We start from the raw sequence: 22,991 nt of genomic DNA on the forward strand, positions 1-22,991 counted from the left end.
TTCTTAAAGATACGGCGATGTACTTCACAAAAGAAATGAATGGATGATGTACACTCACACCAAAAAACATGACTTGCTCAATCTGTGTCTCTGAAGACAGGATTCTTAGTGGGCACAGTGGGAAATCGAGGTAGATAAGTACCCCATGCAAATCTACATTCACAAAAAAAGCCAAAACTGAGGATAAGTGACCTTATCTTTCACACAGCTAGTTTGTGGTGAGACTAAACGCAGGAAAACTTATCAGTTTTCTAGTCAATGCAAAGGACTTCAGTGACCTGGCCGGACTAAAGTTGAGCCACTAGCACCAAACCAATGAACTAAATGAAAGAGAGGTCTCACATTTCCTCCTTACCTTTCACTCACAGCTTGCCAATTGTTGATTAAAAAGTCCTTTGCAACGTATCGGCCAACTTCAGAGGCTGCCACAGCTTCGATTATATTTGTTTCATTAAAAGTGAATGGAGATGTAGTGATGGCATACTCCATATATCTGTAAAAGCGCATGTGGCAGAAAATAAATACATAAACATTATCCAATGGAAAGAGTAAATTTAAATAAATGGAGCTAAAATCCCATATGGTTCTAAGTTACTGAATTATAAGTGTTTCATATTAATTCTTATATTAGCTCATTTCTATTTTTCTCCCTTTGGTTTATTAATTGCATCCCTCCACCAAGAGCCCTTTCAAGGTAAGTTGTAATCATCACCTGTTAAGTATCCATGGATCTTTACTGCAGCTCATTGCATAAGCAAGTTGAATCCTTTCTTCTTCCTTCGTTTTATTATTGTAGATATTTAACAAAAAATCCCATTCTTTATCATTTCCCAAGGCAATGCCATAACATAAAATCACATTTTTAATCGGATAAGGTATTCTGTAAGGTATAACATGCAATGATATTTTTCATAGCAGTTAAGTTATATGTTAATCTAGGTTGTCATATATTTAGAAGTATAAATCTAGAAAAAATGTCTGTGATCTCAGATATAAATATCAAAAGTAGGAATCTAGAGAAGCAATTGTGAAAACTGTCATTCAGACCTCCATGAGACAATTGTGTGTGTGTGCTTTTTAAAGGACATTTGAAAAAAATAGTAAGAGAGAGAGTATCTAAGTAAAAACAAAATGTTCATTCCCAGAGTAAGAGCATCAAAAGGAAGAGAAATTGTTGGTGCTGAAACAGGACAAAAAGAAGGGCAATTACAATATTACACTTACTCATTCTCTGGATGGTTCATCCAGTTTCTGAAAAGGTCTCTTGACAGCTGAAGACAGTCCTCAAGACCCAACCAACACGCAGTTCCAAAAAGTTTTTCCAGTGATATTCTTGAAGGAAATATCAAAGAAAAACGTATTTTTCATTACTGCATTGATTTTTTCTGCCGCCAAGAATATGTGTTTCATAAAAAGATGGGTATTTGAAAACATCCTTCCAATAACATCAGGTTTGTTAAAAAAATAGCCTTTGTGGATGGCAACTGTATTTAAGGTTAAGGGAAATATTTGCTGAGAGGCTCTCAGGCACCAAATAAGCTCCAAGACTGGTACTTTTTGAAAGTAAGAAATAAATTACTGCCTTCCTTCATCTCCCTCAAACACACAAGGGTGTACACACATGCCACATCTGTTATCAATTTATTTTTCCTCCCTTACAGATGAAAAAAAATGACTTTTAAGTATCTGATATAACACACTTAAAAATAAAGTTCTTTCTCTACACATGAGAGCAGAGGGAATGGTTTATTTCTCTCCTTTGACAGCGAGCCTCTCCTGGCTTAAGCTTCTGTTTCTTCCTCCTGGCTATTAACGTTGTCTCCAGAAAAAGAACGGAGGTTTCTGCTTTGTTTTTATAGCTGAGCAGAGGTACACATTACCATTGCAAACGAAATAAGTTCAAAAGAACATGGAGAAGAACAATGATAAATCCAGATGAGCGGTGCCTTGAGGTGTTGCAGTTTGGAGTCAGAGGTAAAGGAATTCAAATGGGTCAGGAGTTTCCGGAAAATGCCAAGAGGCAAATTTCCATTGCTCCACCCTCCCTCCAGTTTCATCCCAGTCTGGCCTGACCTTCTGATAAGCAGAGGTAGAATCTCCAGGGGGGAGACCTTCTGAGAGACAGTTCTGAGCACTCATTTACACATTTACTCCTCTCCCCACCCACCCCAAGCTGGCAGCAGCAAGATGGAATTCTCTGGAAGCACAGTCTAACTCCCTGAGATTGCTCTGAAGAGAACCGGCCCAGGGATGCTACAAAAAGCAGGTCACTTCAGGCCAGTTTAGGAGAGCCAAGGCCATGGCTGGTTAACAAAGGTGCTGCCTGGTTGGGCCTTTCTGTTTGCCTATACAACTTGCCTACCCACTTTCCATCCTAGCTCATCTCCGCTGTCTTCCATCCATCTGTAAATCCAACCACATTGTTTGTCCATTCACACGCCTAGCTCTAAAATTTCTCCCCTCTCAGAAGGATACTTGTGAGAGAGAATAACCCCACCTTTTGTATTTCTTACTTGGTCTAATTGGTTTCGGCTTGATGTTGACTAGAGCTGTAAATATAATCCCTGTACCATTCATTGTTGGCCACAGATTCCCTCGCTAAATCTGGAAGCCCAGCCTACACACACAAACCTTGTGTCACAGGGAGGCCAGCGGTACTGCAGCCCTGTTTTGCCTTTCACCCCCTTTCCAGAGCAGCATGACAACAGGCATAGTCCCCTAACCGAACCAACGATGGGGAAATCGTTTGCAATACTTGGTCATGCTCACACACAGATGACTGATACAGTTCACTATCAACCTCCCTAATCATAGCTGCATAATGTTAGAATCTCTGTCTGACATAAATAATGGAACTTTTCCCTCTGTCATCAAGAATATACAGAGGGGATTTTTTTCCCCGTGTATCCTTCCTGTACCCTTCAATTTGTTTGTATAGGCTGGTTTTTCTTAACACAACCCTTCATCAATAGTACAACATACATAAGATTTCAACCAGTAGCCTAAGATTGGAGAATATAAAGCTATAAATTCCTGTGTGTACTTGTATGTACTTCGCAGGTAAATTAAGATTCCCAAACTACTATTTCCTATTAGGATACATGTAGCTCACCAATCCCAAATCTACTATTCTCAAATGGCACACAAATCTCTCAGTGAATCATAACTATTAGTATCTTATTTTATGAATCTGGAAGCCTATCCATTAATATGAATTATTTAATTCAATGATCACTGCTCAAAAAGTACTTACAGAGCTAAATAGTCATCCTGCAATGTTGCCACATTTTCACGAATTATAGTTGAATAAGTATTCCATATTGAGATAAGTCTCTTTAACAGATACCTCTATAAACAATAAAGAAAATATACTGTTAGTTCTGCTCACAACACCCAATTTACACTGCTTTTCTCTTTGTCTGAAAAGACATTAACAGAGAGGTGACAGATATTTCTTCAGAAGTAATCTTTATTTGTCACTAAATGTATAACTTTTAAAACCTCTATAGGTTCAGTTTCCTCAAACGTAAGCAATACGTAAACAATATGATGTGTGTCAGCACACTGCTTGGCACATAGTAGGAACTCAGTAAATATCAACCATTCTTATCATTTACTATCACCCAAACATTTCCAGTTGTCTTTAAAATAGGGAAAAAATGGAGAAATATAAAACGAACTTTCTACCTTGAAACTTCCATGCTTAGTATATGTATCTCTAAAAAAACAAGGAATACTGATTTATGCCTTGGATTAATTTAAGCCCTGACTCCAAAATAAAATTTCTTCAATTGAGCTATCGACTGGTAAATAATAAGGTTATAATAGTCCTACACTTACCAATACATCTCTCAGAATAAATTAATGTTATTCGTTGAAATTTTTAAAAACAAACATTAGCTTTTACTTCTTCACTCAAAACCAGTGATCAGATGTTATCAGTGAGCCACCTTGATCCCACCAACAAGTGCCTACTCCTACTGGTCGCCATGCCACATTCAAGTACGTTCCCATCAGCACTTTGTACACTAGATAAAAGAAAGTCTGGAACCCCGAAGTGCTTGCGATCTCGCCTTCAGACTGCCCCAGACTCTCACTTGGAATCATCACCTAACACACTTGCTGTTTTGTTTGCGGCCCTTAACTCTCCGAGGGGCTGCTCCCAAACTTTGGCTTTGGTTTTACCTGTACCATCTTTCTCACGATCACTGTTAAAGATCTAATAACAGAAATTTCCCCTTTTATAGATGTTATTTTCCCCTTTTATAAGGACAAGTTGGCATGGTTATTTCTTCATTCATTAACTCTAATTTCCCCATCTCTCTTCCCAATATCAAAAGCAGCTTCAAAATGTTTACTTTTTTGGAATATAACTCTCTGGTTTTAAGTGCCGGCCCTATAAATCAGAGTATATAAATCATGGATATAGAATTGTGAAAAATCATTCTGTTAGACTAACAATCTTTTAGGGAAACAGCTGTTAATAGATACTATCCTTTTTTTATAAGAAAAAAAAAGGCATACCATTTCCATCCACTTCTGGTTTCTTAAGACACATTTATACCTCACCAAGAATTAAGAAACTGTCCAAACTTCTCTCATACTCATCTCCTAGACCAGGTCTATGACTAAGGTATTTTCTTCTAAGAGTAAACAACCATTCCTAAGAAAATGAATATATACAGAACAAACAGACTATTATTTTGGGAAAGACTGCTTTCACAGACACTATCTAAAATATGGAAGGAGGAAGACAGAAATTAAAAAAAAAAACCCATCTAACAAAGAATGAAATTACCTTTAATAGTGGATATATATCATGGTTGTTCACATCAGAAACGAGATCCCTGGTCACTAGGTTCACCAAAACTGCATGCCACACTATGATTTCATCTTCTTCAGCAAGGTACTTGGTTAAATCAAGTGCTGTTTCAATCTCTATATAACTGTTTCTGTTTGGTTTAAAAAAAACCCACAGATTCAAAAACTCATATTTGTTCCATGCTTCAGTGCCTGACTTCAATAAGGTATATGAAATCAAGAAGCTAGACGGTAAAAGTCCCATCTCATTGATGAAGTAGAACCTAAGCAATGTGGACAGACCCTCAATTTCAGCTTGATAGGTTCAAGTGCCCAAATTCTTGGAGGTTGTAGAAAATCCAGGCCAAATGTTGGGCTGATTGTCAGGCACTAGAATATTTGTGCATTTGGTATACATTCTTAAGAGACTATAATTTCCATTCAACAAGTATTAATTAAAAGTCATTCTCTATCTAATGCTCTGCCAGATACTAGTAGGAACACAAAACAAGTGAACACAAACAGGACACTCCGGTTGCTTACCAGCGAGGAGCTTATTACTTAGTGAAGAGCTGAGACTTGCACGTAAGAAGGTGTTAATGAAAGGCCCTAGCAGAGGCAACGAATACAATAAAGTAGCAAAGAAGAAAAATATACGCATGTGATGGGAGAGGCAGGGAGGCCTTCTGGAGAAGGAAGTTGAGAAAAGCAGTGAAGGAAGGGTAGGATTGGAATAAGTAGAGAGATAGAGGAAGGCAGTTTAAAGTGGGAATTAGTGTGATGGGCAAGAAGATAAAGTGGGAATTCGTGTGATGGGCAGACCAAGTTAACCAAGGCAGGGAATTTCTTTTATGTGTAGTGAGAGATGGGAGTTAATAGGTAAGGTAAATCAAAAGTGTGGAGAGCCTTGAGTATCCAGATGAAGAGTTTACATGTGGTGGGAAGGTGTTTAAACAGCCGGGGTAACATCATGAAATCAATACCTTAAAATTTTGTTGCAACTGTGCTGCAGAAAACAGAATGGACTTCTAATATAAATAGAATTCTAAAGGACTAAAGGCTGGAAGCTAATGCAATAGGCTAGGCAAAGGGTGATGAAAGCTTGGCTTAGCACGGAAGCAGTGAAGGTAGTAAGTGAGGTGAGAATCCAAAAGACATTCCCCAGAACCCCGGAATGAATAGATAAGACATGATGACTTGATGGGAGATGGAGAGAGAGAGACAGCAGTCAAGGATATCTCTGATGTTTCAAGTGTGGGGATGGGAAAAGTAGTAGTAGCTTCGACAGACAGAGAGAAATTGATAGCAGGAGCAATTTAGAGACAGAAATAAAGTTCAGTGTTTAAGGTACTGAATTTAAATGACCACAGGATAAACAGAAGACAGGAGGAGACAAATAGACATCTAGATTTAGAAGTCATCAACATATCCTTTCATAAACATTTATTGCATACCTTATATCTGCTAGGCACTGTACATGTACATAATAAAATGATCACTGAAACCATCAGAAGGCATGAATTATCCAGAGGAAAGATAGAAGAAAATAACACAACCATGACTGGTCTTAAGGATGCTCACGGCAGCAAGAAAAAGAGAAGTCAGATCCTAGAGGAGAACTAGGTTTGCATATTGGAGCCTCAGGAAGTCAAAAAAGAAGTTTGCAGGAGGATGTGGTTAACAGTATAAAGTCATGATAATCTTAGAGAAATGTTTCAGCAAAGTAGTGAGCAGGGAAATGTGCTGTACATCACATAGGGAAAAGTAGTAAAAAAACGAAGGATAAAATATGCAGACCTTCATTCAAGAAATACAACAGGCAAAAGAAAGAGAGAACATACTGCATCATTTATTATGTGTACTCTTTAATTTTACTGTCTGGAATTTAAGTTCTGAACATATATTCATTTTCCTGGTTAGAAACTTATCAGCAGAGCTTATATTGAGTAAATCCAATATAAATGAAATCAATAATTCTGTAATACACTAAAATTCAGGCTCAATAAAATTATACCTACAGTCATCATCATTGGGTAATAAAAATCACTTCAAAATCTTAATTGATAGTCTATTTAGTTCCAGAAACTTTTTTTTTTTTTGGATACATCAATTACTTTATTTCCTTAACTTCCAGTATCTTAGAAAAATATGAATACATCTTCTACAATCTTCCTAAATTTATCCATTTAAACATTTAGGGGCTTCCCTGGTGGCGCAGTGGTTGAGAGTCCGCCTGCTGATGCAGGGGACACGGGTTCGTACCCCGGTCTGGGAAGATCCCACATGCCGCGGAGCGGCTGCGCCCGTGAGCCATGGCCGCTGAGCCTGCGCATCCGGAGCCTGTGCTCCGCAACAGGAGAGGCCACAACAGTGAGAGGCCCGCGTACTGCAAAAAAACCCACAAAAAAACCCAAACATTTAGCAGTCTTTACAAATGCAAGTCTGAATCACTTGTATTTTACCTAAGTTTTTACTCTTGATTGAGATTTTTAAAATAATGATTCTTATACATTTTGCAATAATCCTATAAATATTTAAACACTATTACTTTTTTCTATTTACATCATCTCTACTGCATCCTTCTAAAGGTTTTCCTTTAAGGGCTTCCTTTTTTTTTTTTCTCATGGAAAGGCATTTTATTTTATTTATTTATTTTTACAAATTTATTTATTTTATTTTTGGTTGTGTTGGGTCTTCGTTGGTGCGCACAGGCTTTCTCTAGTTGTGGCGAGCGGGGGTTACTCTTCCTTGTGTTGTGTGGGCTTCTCATTGCTGTGGCTTCTCTTGCTGTGGAGCATGGACTCTAGGTGCGCGGGCTTCAGTAGTTATGGCACATGGGCTCAGTAGTTGTGGCTCACGGGCTCTAGAGCGCAGGCTCAGCAGCTGTGACGCATGGGGTTAGTTGCTCCGCGGCATGTGGGATCTTCCCGGAGCAGGATCGAACCCATGTCCCCTGCACTGGCAGGCGGATTCTTAACCACTGCGCTACCAGGGAAGCCCAGGGCTTCCTTTTAAAACATTGAATTTTCTTTGCTGCTCCTTTAAGAGTCTTTCAAAATTTCTCCATAATCAGTTTAAACCTTATTATACCAAAGTTAATTTGATTGAAAATATACGATTTTCATATAATTAACTACCAAGTTTTGACTTGAGAAAGAATATATTCCTTCTTGCCAAATTGTTGTAAAAAACATTGTTTTCTGTGGCTTTCATTTCTAATAGTAGTAGATGTTATTGCTCTTATCCTGATAATGACTTTTTTGAATTGCCTTTTTTTCTAATTCTTTTATTGTTGCAAAATACACATAGCATTTGTCTTCTTAACTGTTTTAAAGTGTATGGTTCGCTAGTATTAAATACATTCATATGTATAACTGATTCACCTTGCTGTACAGCAGAAACTAACACAACACTGTAAATCAACTCTACTCCAATAAAAAATTTAAAAAACATACATTCATAATGTTGTACACCCATCATCTCTATCCATCTCCATAATTCTTTTCATCTTGTGAAACTGAAACTCTGTACCCATTAAACAGTATCTCCCCATTGCCCCCTCCCACCCTCCTGCACCAGCCCTTGGCAACCACCAGTCTTTCCGTCTCTCTGACTCTGACTACTAAGTACCTCATGTAAATGGAAACATACAGTATTTGTCTTTCTGTGCCTGGCTTATTTCACATAGCTTAATGTCCTCAACGTTCATCCACGTTGTTGCATATTCTAGCAACTATTATATCATAAATTCCACAATAACCACAGAATTTGATCCTAATCTTAATAAGTTAGGGCCTGTATATACTAAAGAACCAAGTTTATAGTGATGAGGTTATTATTTTTATAAATTTCTCAAGGTATACGCTAAAATGATGAAAGAAGAAAATATACTCACTTAGACAAGGAAAAGGCATCATCAACCAACTGAAGTCTGTGAATAACAGGAATAGCCTGCAAATGAGATCCAAAAATGTTCAGGAAAAGATGAGAACATTTTTAGTGAAAAAATAACTTTCAAAATAATAACAACATTAAAGATCATTGCTGCTTACAAAGCACTTTCATGTGAATTATGTACAGAGAAACGATCATTTCTAAGGATAGTTCCCATAATTTATTTATTATACATCTGCTTTTGATAAGTGATCCCTCTGGACATCAATCATAAGGCTTAAATATGGCTGAGAGTTTTGCCAAAATACTCTGTGAAAAACAGCATGCTAAAAAATAAAACAGGGAGCCAAGTTTAAAGGGCCTCTCCAAAACAGAAAGTATACATTAAATTGTATCACAATGTCCAAATTGTTGTCAGGGGACTTTTTGGCATAGGAAGCCTTAGAGAATATTACTTAGCACTATTTTGGCAATAGTGAGGTACTCTTTTCAATGGTATCTCTCTTCTCAAGAGTTTACTAATTTGACACAATACCACCAACAGAGCCCTTTGAATCATGAAAAGGCAGGAGTCAACTGCCAACCTAACTCCTCAGGCTTCGGTTTGAGCTCCCTGGCATTGTCAGGCCACAGAACTCTGTCTCAGCTTGTGTCCTAAGGGTGCCCAAAGTTTCCTACAGCAGTCCTTCAATACCCCCCCTCAGCATGTTCATATATGTGGTCCCAGAAAATTTATCTTCACAACATCCCTTTAAGCATCTGAACAAGCCAAGCTTAATTCTTTCCTTTGTTGTAGTCACATATCTTTTCTGGCAGTAATAATAACACTTACATTTTCTAGATTAATATTAATAATAGAAATGGGGCTTCCCTGGTGGCGCAGTGGTTGGGAGTCTGCCTGCCGATGCAGGGGACACGGGTTCGTGCCCCGGTCCGGGAAGATCCCACATGCCGCGGAGCGGCTGGGCCCGTGAGCCATGGCCGCTGGGCCTGCGCGTCCGGAGCCTGTGCCCCGCAACGGGAGAGGCCGCAACAGTGAGAGGCCCGCGTACCGCAAAAAAAAAAAAAAAAATAGAAATGTTTTATTTGCTCCGCAATTATGTTGTATGAATAATTGACCCCAGTTTTCCAATAAGTAAATCTACAAGGGTTTCAAGAAATCATAGCTATAATGGCATGACCTAGTGCTTCCATGGCTAAGACTGCCCTTAGAAATTAAAAAGAATTTAGCTACTCTGAAAAAGATTTTTAAATAAAGTATTATTATAACTGTTTTTTGTACCTTTATTCAAAAGACCAATGATAATTTTTAAAAATTACTGATCATGTTCTGAATGCCCAAATTGTGTCAGGCCTCTGTTAAACATACTACACACATCACCTTATTTAATCTTCACAACAACGCTTTAAGGTCTATTACACCCATTATTACACTGATAAGGAACCCAAGGCATGACTGGGTAAACAAGAGGCCCAAGGTCACACATCTGGTAAATGATAAACAAAAATATGAACAGAAGTCTACCTGACCCAGAACCCGAGCTCTGGACCAGTATGCTGTGCACTGCCTCTTCTGCCAGAGAGGCTGCTGTGTGACTCACAGAACTCTTGAAGAGAGAGACACCTAAGATATCTTTCAGTTCAACTCTCTAGTTTTATGAATAGAGACTAAATGAACAGCCCAAGATTTCACAGCAGAGCCAACTCTATAGACCTCTAAGCCAGCACCCATCTGCACCAATGGAGATTTGGTTTAATTCAACCAATTAAAATCTGATTGATAAGAGCTAGCCAATATTTTAATATTTCTACATTGCATAATAATTTACAGTTGTTTTACAACTTAAAGCAATATTGGATTATTATTGATACCTTGTGAATTAAATTGCCTCCTTTGAGGGAGGGTGAAAATACAGTTTTTAGAAAATTAACATTTTCTAGCATATACGTACTGGTACCTATTATGGGCTTTGAAATCTTAAGTATATGTTTACTTACATCATCTCTAATCCTCATAAGGAATAAGAAAGATATGATATTATCCCCATTTTAAAATGAAGAAATTGAAGCAGAACATTTAACTTGCCTAAGATCACAAAATTAATGGTTAATAGGGAATTCTTCTGATTTTTTACCTAGAAAGGTAAAATTATTGTGGAAAAGTGAGATTAATGTTCAAAAACACAATGCATTCAACCAAAACCTCTCCTTTCTAAGAATAAGAAAAAAAAATCCAGTATGCCTTGGGGTGAGGGGTGGCAACAGGGGTCAGGTTCCCACCAGACAGGTTGATGAAAGCTCAACCTCTAAAGGCTAGAGAGTGCAATATTAATGATATTTAATAAAAGGTGTAAAAATATAACCTTACCTTAGGATCTTTTTCAAGCTGTTGATTTAATTTCTTCCAACCAAATTTATCATAGTTAACTCTATAATATCCAGTCATATTCAAATTTAAAATCACCCAGTCATGATCAGAATCTGAAACTTGCATTTCAGGGAATACTTCTACAAAGAAACCGGTGACAAGTTTGAAATCGTACATTTTAAAAATATTTTACTACACATCTGTACTACACCCTCTTAATTCTAAACAATAAGTCCAATAAAACAAAAAGTAAAGATATTGTAAAATATGTATTGATCTTACCACATAATTATATTTTTTCACATATAATGGGTTTTGATCAGAAACTTTTCTTTAAAGCTCTATGTTCAACAAGAATGATACAATATTTTAGTTGTAAACAAGATAGCTTTCCAAAAGATAGACATTTCAGGCTTCCCTGGTGGCACAGTGGTTGAGAGTCCACCTGCCGATGCAGGGGACCCGGGTTCGTGCCCCGGTCTGGGAAGATCCCGCATGCCGTGGAGCAGCTGGATTACACACACATATATATATACATACACATATATATATTTGCATATATATGTGGAGATATTTTTTAAAATTTGTTACTTACTGCTGCTTTTATCTAGCCAGACTAAAGACTGTGTAGTTCCATTTTTTATCCAAAGGATAGGTACAATCCATGTGTCACTTTTTGGAAAAAAATGAAAAATTCAGTTAATGTTCACACATAAGAATATCAGCTCTGAGCCAATATTAAATAAGATGATAAAATAACTGAACTCAAATTCTTTGGTCATTCCCTGTGGATACGCAGGACTTTGCTCTTAGAATTATTCACTGTTGTTTCAGAAGTCAGTTTTGCTTTGGCTATTTGTTTACTCTCTTCTTGTGTCTTATAGATTTGCTTCTTTTTATAACTTAAGGTAGCTACTAAGACTCTCCTGTATCTGAAATTTTCAAGGCCTGTTTATATTAAATTACAGCCACCTGGCCTTACTCAGGGGTCATTCAAATGCTACAGACAGACCCAAAGCCATCTGTGCCAAGAGAGTTGAATAATCAGTTAAGAAGCAAAAGCTTGACAAACATTTCAAAATGCTTCTCCACCTCAAGCTTTCTCCTTGTCTGAAAAGTGTTCAACAAAAATCAGCCAGATTATTCATATTACTTGAATGCTGGCATTCTTCCCACATTGGTGGACATGACCTCGATGAAGTCGCTGACCACAGGGAGGACATTAGTCATCTGAAGAGACACACTACTTGGAATTTGGGCAATTATTTCCAATCTTGCTCAAACGCTCAAAAGTCTGGTTTCTCAGTCTTTGAACTGAGGGTCTCTGTTTATGTGATAGCTAAGGCCACCTCTTCTCACAAGTCATGAAATATCATAGGGAGAAGGGACCTGCAGGTCTCCTGTTCCCGCCCCTGGGGTTTTAAAGAAAGAGTAGGACAACTTGAAAATTTTGGTGGTGATATATGAAAATTAATTACTCATTTGTGCTGATACTTACTATAATGAGATCTGAGGATCAAAACTTTTATCAAAAACAGTTGGAAGGGCTTCCCTGGTGGTGCAGTGGTTAAGAATCCACCTGCCAATGCAGGGGACACAGGTTTGAGCCCTGGTCCAGGAAGATCCCACATGCCGTGGAACAACTAAGCCGTGCGCCACAACTACTGAGCCTACACTCTAGAGCCTGTGAGCCACAGCTACGGAGCCCACATGCCTAAACTACTGAAGCCAACGAGCCTGGAGCCTGTGCTCTGCAACAAGAGAAGCCACCGCAATGAGAAGTCTGTGTACTGCAACAAAGAGTAGCCCCCTCTCACCACACTAGAGAAAGCCCGCACACAGCAACGAAGACCCAACGCAATAATTTTAAAATATTTATTTAAAATAAATAAATAAATAAAGTTATTTTAAACAAACAGTTGAAAATTATCTAACAAGAAAGAGAAGGAAAGGGAAGGAGAAAGTGATGAATGCTAAGCCACTTTATACTTATTATTCCATTTCACTTCTACAACAAGCCCCTGGGATATATGTTATTACATTTACTTTATAGATGCGGCAACTGAAACTCAGAGATTTTGAATAAGACTTACCTAAGGTTTGGATTTGGGATCTATAATTCTAACGTTTTAGGTATGACTACAAAAGCACAGATAAGTGCATGGGCAGACATGCACAGAATTATTCCTCAAGGATACAGTCACCATTCAGTTCCGTTTCTAGGGAAGGGAAGACAACACTGCAACAGGATCCCCTTTCTTCTTAACTAACAGGAGGCATTTCAGGCTCTATTTTACTGCCTTTCACACAGAATTCCGACTAATTCATGACCTCTGTCTAAAGGACAGAAGAGAATGCATAACACCCAAAGCTTTGGTCATGGGTGTGGCCCTATATCCCAGGGGAGGGGCACTGCTTGAATCCCTAAATGCAGGTCTCTGGCCTTGCTCAGCACATGAGGGGCTCTGCCCCATCCTAGCACACCAGCGACATCCTGCATGGAACACTCAGTCACCATCCCAGAATCACCCCATGGAAGGGTGTGTATCCAGTAGGGGTTATGCTTCCTCACCCACAGGCTGGTTTCCATTTGATCACAGCTCAGTCCCAAGGAAGGTGAAGACAGAGGAGTAAATCTACCTACTTGTGGGTTAGAAGGGTCTGATTTTTAACCTTTCCAAGATAAAATGGCTCCTGTTTCATGACACCAGTAGATACATTTAAGGTGATAACTGGAAAACCACTCTGGTGTGTCCAACTGTCCATGATGCTTTTTACTGTTGCTGGCAAAAGAATTTTACTCTGGTCATCTATGGCCTGTTTTAAAAAAATCATCACAAAAGCAGATATTTATCATCCAAATCTTTTGAGGTAGCAATCTCCTAAAAGAAACTACATAGCTATTCTCTTCCTCATTCATATAGTACAGTAATTCCCAGTGGGTGATATTCTGGACCAAATTTAATGCTGTTCAACTCTCTATATATGAATGGTTCCTTAGTACATTCATTCATTCATTCATTCATTTACTGACCACATTTTTTATGGATCTAACATGCAGGCTCTCTTCTGGGCATTGGGAATATAGTGGTGAAGACTAAAGAAGCAACCCCTGACTTAAAGGAGTGTCACAAACAAGGAAAGATGGTTTTCCTGTGTCATCACCATACACACATGGCCTCCCAATCTTACAAAACAACTCAGCAAAAACATGGCAGGAAGTGAGAGAATTACCATTTGAAAATGCCTCCATAGATCATCTTGCTCAGCATTTGAGTAAGAAAATGTCTCCAAATATGACTGTCAAAATAGAAAAGTTAAGGTTAAGATAAATAACATGCCAAAGCAATTTATGTTTACTGTTTTCCAGGTAACAACAATTTTGTAAACTCACCTTAAGTGCGCTGATAAATATTTTCTCATTCAAGAAACTAGAAAGCATCCGGGCCAGAGACGCTCCCTAAGACATAAGAAGCTGTCCATTATTTAAACAAAATTCGGTATCTAAATATTGACGCATTCCATTCTGATAAGCAAGATTCTGGGCTGTGCTTCTGATTGCACTGCGTACTTTAGTTGAATGTCTGGGTTATCCCCAAATGTGCTAATAAAATAGGAGACTGTCACTAATTAATAGGTAAAAGATGAGAAAATGTCCTACATATAAAGAGTTCAGGGTGCAGTAAAGTTTTTAAACTGAGATACTCATACGGCAAGTGTAAAGAAAAATTGTTGCCTGCCATTCCAGTTCTACTAGGATCAGCCATTAGCCACTGCAGATACCCACTGAGAGTGCACCCTGGGGGAAATTCAGGATGGAGAAAACAGGAAGCATTCTGTGCTTTGAATATCCTGGCCCCTACATAGTTAAGATGCATATGTAAGGAAACATTTCAATGACCCCAGATTCTTACATTTTTCCATATACAGAAAAGCACTAAAATTATTAACTTGAGATGTCTGTTCCTTGTGATTAGCAGTAATCTTTTTATGCTTGACTGCATGTTTTTCCCAGCAAAAAAAGTTCAGATATATCCTGGCCCCTCCCTTACCACTTCGGAGTAGTTTCTCGGATCACTCTGAGAGGCTGCCGCCTGGGCTATAGTCCTCAGTAAGATTCCTGAATAAAACTTAACTCACAACTTTTATGTTGTGTGTTCTTTCAGTCGATACAAGTACAAATTTCTACCAAGCAGAAGGGTTCACCTTAAAAGTAGCAAGCTAAGTCTATATTAATAAAGGTAGATGATACTGAGCACCTATTGTAGTTGATTAATATTTACTAGATAAGAACTGATTTAACCACGTTTTCTGAAATCCATCTATTGAATAATATTAAGGTTTTTGTACCAAAATTGTGTACTAGCACATTAGTCTAGGACCCTTAGAATCCATTTTATGTAGCTTTCTCCAAGAGTGCAGAACAAATGTAAATGTGTAACTGATTTTACCTTGTTGTAAGTAAATAGGTCAAAGAGCTCGTTTATTTCATTGGTTTCTGTGAAATTTTCCACCTTCATGGAGACGGCTCTAGATACCAGGGCGTGATCTTCTCTGAGGACACCATGTAAAATGTTAGAAAAAAAGATCTCATTCTAAAAGGAAAACATTGAGCCACGTTAACTTCTGAGGTGTCACAGAAACACAAAGTTCAATGTTCCTAAAATACTTTCAAAAACTAACACTGAAGAAGGGAAAAATCAATCATTAAGAAGTACTCTTTGGGCTACAATGGGCCAAATAAGTTAGGATTCCTTGAATAACAAAACGCTAGGATACTTTCCTTCCCGTTTGGTATCCATTTTTATTTCAATTTAAAAAAATCAATTACAAAAGTTAATGTGGTTTCCAAGAGAGACATCTACATTCCCCTAAGGAGGTTCCTGGCCACCCAGACAGGTCCTCCAGGTAACAGCATCTCTAGGTGGTTTCAACCCTCTAGAATTTTATTGGTAATTTTATTAGCAATCCCTTAAAATTTATCAGTCTCTGTTACAGGGACATTTATAAACCAAAAGCATGCCAGATTTACAAATTCACAATGATGCTGATGTAATATGAGTTATTAGAAATAAATCCACAGACTGGATACTCATGCATTAAGAGATGGCAATTATTTATATTTTAATAAGTACAGAACTCTCCAAAAGACTAGATCTCTCTTAGACACATGACAAGGGCCATTTCTTTCTGAAGGAAAGCTAGAAGGAAAACCAAAGAATAGTCAAGAGGTACCTGGGAAGACAGAGCCAAAGAAAGGGCAGTGGAGAAGCTACAGGGACAGCTCACTCATACCCTGGAGAGCCGGGCGAGCACTTGGTGATCTCCATGAAGTCTCAGCTCCCTAGTGACTCTTGCCGGGGTCCCCAAGTTGACTGTCTAACCCCTCAACAGTGTCAGATAAATTTTCAAACTCTGCCCCACTTCCATTTGCCAATGTTCCAATCAACCCTCTCCTATTAGCACATTATGTTTAGATTTATTAATACTTTGGTTAAGCTATCATCAAACTCCACTCTTCCCCAAATGAGAAAGTCTGTCATTTAGAGCAATGCATGTGAAACTTTAATGTCAATAAGGATCCCCTGGGGATATTGTCAAACTCATATTCTAACAGTTGGTCTGGGCTGGGGACTGTATTTCTAATAAACTACCAGGTGATGCTGATGTTGCTAGTTTGAGAATCACACTTTGAGAACAAGGATTTAGAGGGGACATCTGCCTAAGTCTGACCTTATTCATTAAGTATAGATTTTACTAATTTAACACCCAAGAGCTCTTGAGAGTGTGCACTGTTGACCCATAACACAATGAAGAAAATAGCAAAAATAAAAAACACCCATAAGCCCACACCCTACATAACTCCCATTAGAATGTTGTTAGTCCAGCTCTTTCCAATCTTTTTTCCTATTTATTTATTTATTCTCATATTTGTAAAAACAATCTTTTTTATTTACTTATTATAGTATTCATTGAGAAATTTTGCCGTCTTATCTTTGTAACTATTCCTAATAATGGCCACTGCATTGTAAGTGAAATAAACATGACTTGGAAAGAAATAAACCAAACCTTAATCATGGTTATCACAGGGTGGTCAAATCACAGATGATTTTCTTCTTTTCAAAGTACTGCAGATATAACTTTTGCAAAAGCAAAACATTAACATAAATAAATACACAGCTGCAAAATACCCCATAACGTCAATGGACCATAGTTGACAACCATTTCCCTATTAGTTAGGCATTTAAGTTGCTTCAAGTTTTGTTTTGTTTTGTTTGCAGTTATAAAAAATGTATTAATGAACATTTTTGTACATATAGCAATTTCCATATTTTGTGGGGGTTTTCTCTCTCAGAATGGATTGTCTGTCTCTCTTCTGCCAGCCTGGTATAAGGTTTTACATAATCTTCTTGGTTTCATCAGAATCACACAAGATAACTGTGACTAATGAGACGAACACCTCTTCCTCAACATCCCTCAGGTTTTTCTGCTCTGGGCCTCCCATAAGGTGATGCTCATCCCAGCCTGTTCCACTCCTGAAGGGAAACTCTACGTAAAAAGTGATACCAGATTTTTAAAAAACGTTATCTAGCTACTGCATACAGTGATTGGATAAAGCGATTCTAGACACTCACCATTACTTTCTTCCTGCAAGCTGTGAGATCCCAGAGAACAAAACCTGTTTCTATTAAATCTACTATTATCTTAAGAAATATAACAGTATTTATGATAATAAATTTGTATGGAATATCAATGGGGCTAAAAGCACAGGCTTTGGAGTGAGCTGCCTGGATTTGAATCCTACCGCAGACTCTTAGGAGTTGTGTGACTCATAAAAGGCAACCAACTTCATCACTCTGAAACTCAGTTTCACCTCTGAAAATGCAGGAAGCAACACTGTCCTCACTGGATTATTATCAGGTCTAAATTAATTTACATAAAATTTTTAGCACTGTGACTGGCAAGTAGAGCATGCTCAATAAGGGTTAACCACTACTGTGATTATATTATTATTATTATTATTTCTTCAGAGTTGTTTGGAGGCTTGAGTCAGATAATGTACACAATACTCTATAAGCACATAATGAGTGCTTAGTAAAATGGTGGCTGTCACAACAGTGCCTGTTAGATACTCAATAATCTATTGAATGACTGTATAAAACTTATTTTACAGATGAGGAATGAAAGCTCAGAAATGTTCAGCTACTTGCCTCAGCTTACAGTGATCATAAAAGCATAGCGAGATCTGACAGGCTGCAAGGCCCTTATGTGCCCTTTCCCTCCACCGAGACTGCTGCTTCCTTAGACCAGGCAGAAGGACAGAAAAACGTCAGTGAGTAGCAATGTCAGAGCTGGAGCTTCAGAGATCAAGAAACCAATTGGAATGTTCTGAATCCTTGACCATGACCCACTCATCTCGTACTTTAATAATTTTCAGCTGAAATTAGACCAGTTAGAAAAAATGGAAATCTGTTTCTGCATATGGGTCTGTGATGCTCTTTACTCAATTTCAATCTAATGACTAGATTAAAAGGAAGCCAAAGATTTGATCTCTCAAAGATCATTGAAACAGGGCCTTAAGCTTTTAAAAAACAAAGCCCATGGCAATTTTCTCAAGCTCCAGGATCTGATACTCCTCTGGCAAGGGTTATATTTCACTCATCTCAACATGGGATTGAGAAATGTACACTCAGAAAAGAGTGATTAAGAATCAATGATAAGGGCACATTGGTTCAAGATGGCAGAGTAGAAGGATGTGCTCTCACTCCCTCTTGCAAGAGCACCAGAATCACAACTAACTGCTGAACAGTCATCGACAGGAAGACACTGGAACTCACCAAAAAAGATACCCCACATCGAAAGACAAAGGAGAAGCCACAATGAGACGGTAGGAGGGGGGCAATCACAGTAAAATCAAATCCCATAACTGCTGGGTGGGTGACTCACAAACTGGAGAACACTTATACCACAGAAGTCCACCCACTGCAGTGAAGGTTCTGAGCCCCATGTAAGGCTTCCCAACCTGGGGGTCCAGCAACAGGAGGAGGAATTCCTAGAGAATCAGACTTTGAAGCCTAGCAGAATTTGACTGCAGGACTTCGACAGGACTGGGGGAAACAGAGACTCCACTCTTGGAAGGCACACACAAAGTAGTGTGTACACCGGGACCCAGGAGAAGGAGCTGTGACCCCATAGGAGACTGAACCAGACCTACCCACTAGTGTTGGAGGGTCTCCTGCAGAGGCAGGGGGTGGCTGTGTCTCACCGTGAGGCCAAGGACACTGGTGACAGAGATTCTGGGAAATACTCCTTGGTGTGAGCCCTCCCAGAGTCCGCCATCAGCCCCACCAAAAAGCTGGGTAGGCTCCAGTATTGGGTTGCCTCAGGCCAAACAACGAACAGGGAGCGAACCCAGCCTGACCCATCAGCAGACAAGCTGTTTAAAGTTTTACTGAGCTCTGCCCACCAGAGCAACAGCCAGCTCTACCCACCACCAGTCCCTCCCATCAGGAAACTTGCTCAAGCCTCTTAGATAGCCTCATCTACCAGAGGGCAGGCAGCAGAAGCAAGATGAACTACAATCCTGCAGCATGTGGAATGAAAACCACATTCACAGAAAGAGAGACAAGATGAAAAGGCAGAGAGCTATGTACCAGATGAAGGAACAAGATAAAACACCAGAAAAACAACTAAATGAAGTGGAGATAGGCAACCTTCCAGAAAAAGAATTCAGAATAATGAGAGTGAAGATGATCTAAGACCTCAGAAAAAGAATGGAGGCAAGGATCGAAAAGATGCAAGAAATGTTTAATGGAGACCTAGAAGGATTAAAGAACAAACAAACAGAGATGAACAGTACAATAACTGAAATGAAAAATACACTTGAAAGAATCAATATTCAACAGAATAACTGAGGCAGAAAAATGGATAAGTGACCTGGAAGACAGAATGGTGGAATTCACTGCTGCAGAACAGAATAAAGGAAAAAGAATGAAAAGAAATGAAGACAGCCTAACAGACCTCTGGGACAACATTACACATAACAACATTCACATTATAGGGGTCCCAGAAGGAGAAGAGAGACAGAAAGGACCCAAGAAAATATTTGAAGAGATTATAGTTGAAAACTTCCCTAACATGGGAAAGGAAATAGCCACCCAAGTCCAGGAAGTGCAGAGAGTCCCATACAGGATAAACCCAAGGAGAAACACACCGAGACACATAGTAATCAAATTGGCAAAAACTAAAGACAAAGAAAAACTATTGAAAGCAGCAAGGGAAAAATGGCAAATAACATACAAGGGAACTCCCATAAGGTTAACAGCTGATTTCTCAGCAGAAACTCTACAAGCCAGAAGGGAGTGGCATGACACATTTAAAGTGATGAAAGGGAAGAACCTACAACCAAAATTACTCTACCCAGCAAGGATCTCATTCAGATTCAATGGAGAAATCAAAAGTTTTACAGAAAAGCAAAAACTAAGAGAATTAAGCACCACCAAAGCAGCTGTAAAACAAATGCTAAAGGAACTTCTCTAAGTGGGAAACACAAGACAAGAAAAGGACCTAGAAAAACAAACCCAAAACAATTAAGAAAATGGTAATAGGAACATACATATCAATAATTACCTTAAACATGAATGGATTAAATGCTCCAACCAAAGGCCACAGGCTCGCTGAATGGATACAAAAACAAGACCCATATATATGCTGCCTACAGAAACCCACTTCAGACCTAGGGACACATACAGACTGAAAGTGAGGGGATGGAAAAAGATATTCCATGCAAATGGAAATCAAATGAAAGCTGGAGTAGCAATATTCATATCAGATAAAATAGACTTCAAAAGAAAGAATGTTACAAGAGACAAGGAAGGACACTACGTAATGATCAAGGGATCAATCCAAGAATAAGATGTAACAATTATAAATATATATGCTCCCAAAATAGGAGCACCTAAATACATAAGGCAACTGCTAACAGCTATAAAGAGGAAATTGACAGTAACACAATAATAGTGGGGGACTTTAACACCTCACTTACACCAATGGACAGATCATCCAAACAGAAAATTACTAAGGAAACACAAGCTTTAAGTGACAATAGACCAGGTAGATTTAATTCATATTTATAGGACATTCCATCCAAAAAGAGCAGATAACACTTTAATGGAACATTCTACAGGATACATCACATGTTGGGTCACAAATCAAGCCTTGGTAAATTTAAGACATTGAAATCATATCAAGTTTCTTTTCCGACCACAATACTATGAGACTAGATATCAATTACAGGAAAAAATCTGTAAAAAATAAAAACACATGGAGGCTAAAAAATACATTACTTAATAACCAAGAGATCACTGAAGAAATCAAAGAGGAAATCAAAAAATACCTAGAAACAAATGACAATGGAAACACGATGACCCAAAACCTATGGGATGCAGCAAAAGCAGTTCTAAGAGGGAAGTTTATAGCAACACAAACCTACTTCAATTAACAAGAAAAATATCAAATAAACAATCTAAACTTACATCTAAAAGGAACTAGAGAAAGAAGAACAAACAAAACCCAAAGTTAGTAGAAGGAAAGAAATCATAAAGATCAGAACAGAAATAAATGAAATAGAAAAAAAGAGCAAAGATCAATAAAACTAAAAAGCTGGTTCTTTGAGAAGAAAAACAAAATTGATAAGCCATAGCCAGACTCATCAAGAAAAAGGGGGAGAGGACTCAAATCAATAAAGTTAGAAATGAAAAAGGAGAAGTTACAACAGACACCTCAGAAATACAAAGCACCAAAAGAGACTACTACAAGAAACTCTATGTCAATAAAATGGACAACCTGGAATAAATTCTTAGAAAGGTATAACCTTCCAAGACTCAACCAGGAAGAAATAGAAAATATGAACAGACCAATCACAAGTAATGAAATTGAAACTGTGATTAAAAAACTCTATGTCAATAAAATGGACAACCTGGATAAATTCTTAGAAAGGTATAACCTTCCAAGACTGAACCAGGAAGAAATAGAAAATATGAACAGACCAATCACAAGTAATGAAATTGAAACTGTGATTAAAAATCGTCCAACAAACAAAAGTCCAGGACCAGATGGCTTCACAGGTGAATTCTATGAAACATTTAGAGAAGAGCTAACACCCATCCTTCTCAAACCCTTCCAAAAAATTGTAGAGGAAGGAACACTCCCAAACTCATTCTATGAGGCCACCATCACCCTGATACCAAAACCAGACAAAGATACTGCAAAAAAAGAAAATTCCAGACCAATATCACTGATGAATATAGATGCAAACATCATCAACAAAATACTAGCAAACAGAATCCAACAACACATTAAAAGGATCATACACCATGATCAATTTATCCTAGGGATGCAAGAATTCTTCAATGTACGCACATCAATCAATGTGATACACCATATTAACAAACTGAAGAATAAAAACCATATGATCATCTCAATAGATGCAGAAAAAGCTTTTGACAAAATTCAACACCCATTTATGGTAAAAACTCTTCAGAAAGTGGGCATAGAGGGAACCTACCTCAACATAATAAAGGCCATATATGACAAGCCCACAGCAAACATCATTCCCAATGGTGAAAAACTGACAGTATTTCCTCTAAGATCAGGAACAAGACAAGGATGTCCACTCTCACCACTATTATTCAACATAGTTTTGGAAGTCCTAGCCACGGCAATCAGAGAAGAAAAAGAAATAAAAGGAATCCAAACTGGAAAAGAAGATGTAAAACTGTCACTGTTTCAGATGACATTATACTATACACAGAGAGTCCCAAAGATGCCACCAGAAAACTACTAGAGCTAATCAATGAATTTGGTAAAGTTGCAGGATGCAAAATTAATGCACAGAAATCTCTTGCATTCCTATACACTAATGATGAAA

General features: G+C 38.2%; 1 protein-coding gene across 1 annotated transcript in view; it reads right to left on the reverse strand.

The window, feature by feature from the left end:
- The window catches only part of LVRN (laeverin), an 80,770-nt gene that overhangs the window by 10,043 nt on the left and 47,736 nt on the right, over window positions 1-22,991 (reverse strand). Inside the window, exons 7-18 of the mRNA XM_024743382.1 lie at window positions 15,514-15,657; window positions 14,457-14,522; window positions 14,297-14,362; window positions 13,707-13,879; window positions 11,658-11,734; window positions 11,063-11,202; window positions 8,696-8,751; window positions 4,799-4,952; window positions 3,254-3,348; window positions 1,225-1,332; window positions 713-880; window positions 356-493 (exon numbers count right to left, since the gene is read on the reverse strand). Of these exons, the coding sequence (XP_024599150.1) occupies window positions 356-493; window positions 713-880; window positions 1,225-1,332; window positions 3,254-3,348; window positions 4,799-4,952; window positions 8,696-8,751; window positions 11,063-11,202; window positions 11,658-11,734; window positions 13,707-13,879; window positions 14,297-14,362; window positions 14,457-14,522; window positions 15,514-15,657 (1,385 nt within the window). The remainder of the gene's footprint in view (window positions 1-355; window positions 494-712; window positions 881-1,224; window positions 1,333-3,253; window positions 3,349-4,798; window positions 4,953-8,695; window positions 8,752-11,062; window positions 11,203-11,657; window positions 11,735-13,706; window positions 13,880-14,296; window positions 14,363-14,456; window positions 14,523-15,513; window positions 15,658-22,991) is intronic.

Source organism: Neophocaena asiaeorientalis, unplaced genomic scaffold (genome assembly GCF_003031525.2).
Source record: "Neophocaena asiaeorientalis asiaeorientalis breed wild unplaced genomic scaffold, Neophocaena_asiaeorientalis_V1.1 scaffold26, whole genome shotgun sequence".
NCBI lineage: Eukaryota > Metazoa > Chordata > Mammalia > Artiodactyla > Phocoenidae > Neophocaena > Neophocaena asiaeorientalis.